Below are 6,022 nucleotides of genomic sequence, written 5' to 3' on the forward strand. Positions count from 1 at the left end.
GGGGGGGGGGGGGAGGCGAGAAAGAGAGAAAGAGAGAGCGCGCGCTAAGAATGAATAACGAGTGTCGTGTCGGCGACAGTGAAGTCGCGTCTCTCGGGATGCGAGAACTAGGTAATGTCAAATCAATCGTCGAGTGTCTGTTTCGATGTATAAAAAGGATAATGATCAAGCACGATGATGGTTGCTCGTTAGCTAATGTATTACTGTATATACATATCGTGAGAGGATTTTAAGTTAGACGAAACACGGCCTCGAGAGTTATCGAGGTGACCGGATAGAGAACGGCGTTATCGAGCACGCCTCGTTCGATCCTCCCGTTCATCTTAAGCACGAGGACGAGGAGGACGAGTATGGAAGAGGCGAAAAATTGTTTCTATCGACCCGCGAGAACCACTTCGCGCGGTCACGTTTGCGCGAAATATCGTGCTCAATAACTCGTTCCGCCGGGATTTTTCCATTTCGTCGTAGCGTCGCGGTTCTTCGACGATGACACCAGATGTTTTGATGTTCCTAAGAAAGAAAGAAAAAGAGAGAGAGAAAGTAATTTATGTAAGCTAAGTATTTTTATCCTGAGACATGCGCCTAGAGAAAAGAGCAAAACGTACCTTCTGCTTTCAATCGCAAATACAGCAGCAACTTATCCCTTCCCCGTTTCGTAATCACTTTTTCCTCTCTCGAGAAAATTGTCCTCTTCCTTCTTCCTTTGCAACCACAAAAAAGTTGGCGAAGCTGCATGATGAATGACATATTCTGATCAATTTCTTTCTTCTTTTGTTAGGTATTTATGATGATTTTTTGAGCACTAAGTGTCATTTCCGGATGACATCGTCGAAGAATCGACAGCCGTGAACTCGACGGCGCATATCTTTCACGTCCATGGAAATTTCAGAGTGCATTCAAAGTGTGAGAGTGAATGATGAGGAGAGGACGTTTCGTATTAAAGCGCGCGCGGACCGAGAGTTAGAATAAGACGAAGTACTACTGTCCGTATTCGTTTTGTAAAATTGAGACAAGAACAGAGAAGGATCAGGGAGAGGGGAGGTGGCACTGTCGGGGTTTATTAACCTTTTCGTGTGTAAGGATCTCGTTTAGCGAGAATGCGGCGCGAGGCAAGGGTGCTCGACCGAATGTAGGTACCGAAAATAAAGCGTTCTCGGTCGGCGCGACCACCCTCAACAACAATTAGGTGCGAGAGGGTTGTGGGGAAAGGCGCGAGCGCGATCACAGGTGGACGGCGACGAGAGCCGTAGAGCAAGAGAGGAGCACAGTAGCGAAATAATCGACCATGTACATAATCGGAGAGTGCTGTACGTAACAACCGCGCAGAGAGTCCATGTAAATCGACCTGACAGCCGCGTAAAGCCGAACCTTAAGTTCACTGTATAGGTGATTTCATATCAGATCCATATCGTTTAACTAAGTCGTATGTATATACTACACCATGTTTTGATCTGAATAAACTGTTTAATTGTCCGAATGCTGGGTGTGTCGCTGTTTATTCGCGTGCCGAACCCCGTCCGCCCGCGAACCCGCGTCACGAGGTATTACCTTCGCGCGCGCGCAGTGTGTACCCGGGGGAGAGAAGCGCGCTTATAAAGTAAAATAGGCGCCTTGACAAACGACGCTCACGTGCCGCAAAAAGATAGACGCGCCTGAAAAATGGGGCCGAAACTTCCTTCCGGTTCGACGAAAAAGGAATACTCAGCACGTGAGAAGTCACTCGGAGCGACGGAGCTTTGAGATATTCGTGCTGCGCTCTCGAGGAAACTTGGCCACACGTAAGTCCCTACCATTCTTTCTCTTTCTCGCTTTCTGCATGGCTATATCACTCGCTGGAAGAACGCATCTCGTGTGTGTGCGTGTGTGTGTATCGTTAGAATATACGCGATTCATTTGACCACGCAAATATTCGACTCGGAGGAAAGTATTTTCTGTCTTCTCCTAATTCTTGGCTCTTTTTCTTTCTTTGTTCCTCTTTTCCCCTCTTCCGTACGTGCATTAACCGGGAAAATTCCGAGAACGTATGGCGGAGACTGATAGAGTACGCGTGCGTGCATGTGTGTGTGTTGGTATTCGCCGCGAAGGCGAAAGACTTTTGCCCGCGGATTCCCGAATTTCAGCACACGCAGAGAGGGTCGTATTTTACGTCGGGTGGGGAAGTAATTTCGCTTGCTCGATAAGGTGTTCCGTGATATATGATACATAGAGGGCCGTGCGGCGCGAAATTAATTTTCGACTCTTGATTAATCGACATTAATCGCCTCTAAATATCCCACCATGAACTCGCGTCGGTCAGTCCTTAAAGCGGCACCGAAATGATCGCTCCCGCTAACGACTCGATGGCAAACGGAGTGGCGACCGGGGGCGCGATAATAAAACGGAGATAAAATCCCCAGATATATCCGATATGTCTATCGTGACAACTGGAGGTCTCAATTTCGAAATCGCTTGTCATCTGTGACGCCATCTAAAAATACTTCATTTGTTCGCGAGACGAAAATGTTCCACGCGATGATTTTAATGACATAATATTATAATAAATACGATTTTCTTCCATCTCTTTTATTGCTGTCGAAGTAACGATTTTCTATGCATGGATTGTGTACTTTAATTGTAAGATCGTCGCGACGACGAACTGGCCATAAAAATCGCTTAAGATGCGCACCCTACGAGCTCCCTCGTGTGCTTTTGAGCGTGGCGAGGAGGAGAAAAAAATGGAAAAGATGCCACGCGGAATTTTAATCCTGTCTTGTACATTTGCTGCTATACCGAGCGTGCCATACGGTAAAAATAAGAAAAAAAAAAAAACAGAAAGACCGTGGCATGTTTTCAACGGCATGCAAGAACATTTCGGGAAATTGAGTCTGTTTATTTGCCTGTTAACATTGACGTAAAAAAATTCGTGCCCGACAATATCGTCAACAATATTTTACTTCGCTTAATACATTGTAATATATTTTAATATATTTTTGCGTGTCATTCTTGTTAAATAAACAAAATGTTACGTTATATTGAAATTATTTATATTGAGAACACAGAGAGACAGAGAGAAAGACGAAAAGAGAGAAAGAGAGAGAGTAAGCTTTACGAGAATATCACAAAAAATAATAATATTCGATATTTATATAATTATATAAATAATAATATTCGATATTTATATAATTTGGAAAATTACATTTTCGCTGAAGTCTTGTCGGACTGTTGTGTCCCTGTTTCTTTAATTGCGTCGCAAGGGAATAAGATATCTCGTAGCTTTTGGTACAACACTAATGGCACACCGATGATAATATCCATACTTTTCATCACCGCGTCATTGTATGTCTCGAATATCGAATATTTTATTTGCTCCAGGTGTGACAAGTGTATCTGGGAGAATTAAAAAAAGAAAAGAAAAGGAAAAGGGAAAAATCTTCGTTAGTTTAAAAACACATTAATAATTGAAACTTAATGAGATACTCAAGTTTAATTTCAGAACTGCATCTAAATTTTTTAAGTAAATTGTATTAATATATGTAACGTTATATTTGTAATGCCATTATATATAAACTCATATCCAACTTTAAATTCAAATCTGAAAGTCTCACTTGAAGCAAGTTTCAAATAACAACTATTAATACAAACCCAACTTATGTCACCCAAGTATCTCATATGAAACAAGTTTTAGTAAGATTCTAATTAAGTCGTAATGTATTCATTAATCGGATTGCCGTCGAATGAAGAACGGGAGAGAAGAAGGAGGGAGAGAAAAAATTTATGGTACGACAAAAAATCAAATTCAACAATGAATTCGCGTTTACGCAATTTTATGTGGCAAAAAACTCGGCGCGCTTGCCGCGACGCTCGACATCGTATATACGAACAGGATATCGTATTTATACGCACATCGTTAGCGCCCGACGGCGGAGCAGATAGCGAGGGAGCGATCGTGCTCATTATCCTGTAATACAGATTTTCCGTCTCTCCACTGTCGCTCCAAAGACCCTCCGAGCAAGTCCAATAAATAAGGCCAGCCGTGATGGTGCCTTTTATAAGAAACATTACGGTTCTGCAGAGTCTCTCGCCGGTCGAAAGCGGCGGCGACAGCGGCTTTTCACGGCAATCGCAGTACTGCACGAATGGAGACAATACAAATGGCTGGCGGGTGTCTCATTGGTGTGTTCCACTCGCGTATATTTTAACGTTTTACTTGGACAAAAAGGAAAAAGGAACGTACGACCGTATTTTTCACCCGCTCGAAGTCTAAAAATCGCGAATTTGCCGCTTCGTTCGCGCGCTTTTCATCGGCGGTTTTATCCTTTTGTGACAACATTTATTAAATAAACCGACTGTGTCAAGTTATTACAACTGCATATACATTGTAAAGGACTGAGCGAAGCTGTATTATCGAACGCTGTCGTCACGTCGTCGATTATGAAAATAAATACTAGCGCGTTGGCCCTCTGTTCTGTCAAGGTGCTTGACTCTCCGTCCCAAGACCGAGCGAGGATGATGTCCCTAACAATTACGAGGACTACGGACTGTCCTCCTCCATTAGAGACCCATCGATGTCGCTATAGTAGTGTACACCGACTGTCGAGCTAATTCCAGGTAAACGCAACTACGTATCGACTAACCAATTCCGTACAGGTGCTCGAACACCATCATCTCGTTACACGCCGTGTCAATATCGTGCAAGGCCAAGCGAACGCCCGACACGGCGACAAGCCACATGATTTAACCCGGAATTGGATACCCGGCGCGAAGCGCGCGGAATCCATCGCGACGAGTGTCTCCGTAGTAGCGAAAATTAAACAGCAGGCTCTCCATTTTTCCAAAGCTCAATATAGATGTTCCACTTTTTTCTCGTTTTAATCAGAATTTCCTCCCCCGTCGCAAGGACGATTACATAATATGGCATTCCAATCGATTCAATTAGTCCATTAAGAAAAAAAAGAGGGAATGAGACAGAAGAAGCTTCAACCGGATGTTCAGAGAGCCGATAATCCGACATTTTTCGAAAAGCTCAATAATCACTTTCGACTTGCAGGTCCTCTGCATATCTTCTCGCGTGCAAACTTTCACTGTCACTGGTCTAAGTGTCCAATGACCACTCGCGAGATCAGACTTCGTGGATGAGTCTACCGTATCCGTGCCGACGAGTTTTTCGACTCCTCTTGGTCTTATACATGTTTTCGGTTTTGACAAGTTGATAGTTTGTACAACACATCTCGCTCCTTTCTTCATATTCTCCTGAAATGTATGTGCGACTAGTTATAAACTGCAAATTCTATCTCATCTTTCTGCGATATAGGTTAAATATAAAAATAACCCCTAAAAGTTCTTCGACCTCACATAGTTAAATATTAAAGACATTAATAAACGGCGCCACTATTTTATTTGATGAGTTTGAATCTTTTTTACGTAGACATATCTAAAATAATATGCTCCTCAGATAAAATAGAGATAAAACTTACTTATAAATAAGTTTGAAGAGTCACGATAAACGTTGTCAAGAGACGTAAGAGTAAAAGGTAGACAGAGTTTTCGCGGTGACCTCGATTTTCTTATTTTGACCGAAATATTTATGAAGCCGCGATAATTGTTCACTATACTACAAATTTGTTCGGCACAATGACATCTGGGTAACTGACGTTTATTGAAATCGATTGCCTTCTGTTCATAATTTGGCGACTATTTGTATCCGCGTAAAATCTGTCTGATGCTATTTTTGAAGCGACGCGGCCAATAATTCGTCAGAAGATATATATATACAATAACTCGCGACTTTGCCGAGTTGGATTTTATATTCCTGACCGATATCGAATTAAATATTTTCGAAAGGCGGATGTACCATTTCGTCAATATCTTGGTAGGAGGAGAGTGAGGAGAGTTCCGTGTGGTTCTTGCTTAGAACACACGGTCCATAGGATATAAAGGCAAAATTGAAAATTTTCAAGTATGCCGAGAAAGTGAAAATGTCACGTGCAAATAGAAAGAACGTAACTCAAGTGGTGGTGGAGTGGTGGCTGCAGCGGCGGCGGCT

The 6,022-nt window shown here is 42.8% G+C and overlaps 1 protein-coding gene across 1 annotated transcript; it reads right to left on the reverse strand.

Moving 5' to 3' along the window:
- Positions 1–3,171: 3,171 nt before the first annotated feature.
- On the reverse strand, positions 3,172–5,701 carry LOC116850398. The gene is made up of 4 exons (XM_032828634.1): positions 5,454–5,701; positions 5,014–5,229; positions 3,883–4,107; positions 3,172–3,366 (listed from the first exon to the last, which is right to left on the reverse strand). The coding sequence occupies exons 2-4, from the start codon at positions 5,221–5,223 to the stop codon at positions 3,172–3,174; spliced, it is 630 nt and encodes a 209-aa protein (XP_032684525.1). The 5' UTR covers positions 5,224–5,229; positions 5,454–5,701.
- Positions 5,702–6,022: the final 321 nt, after the last annotated feature.

Source organism: Odontomachus brunneus, unplaced genomic scaffold (genome assembly GCF_010583005.1).
Source record: "Odontomachus brunneus isolate Ranch 3 - 2012 unplaced genomic scaffold, Obru_v1 Obru_scaffold_144, whole genome shotgun sequence".
Classification (NCBI taxonomy): Eukaryota; Metazoa; Arthropoda; class Insecta; order Hymenoptera; family Formicidae; genus Odontomachus; species Odontomachus brunneus.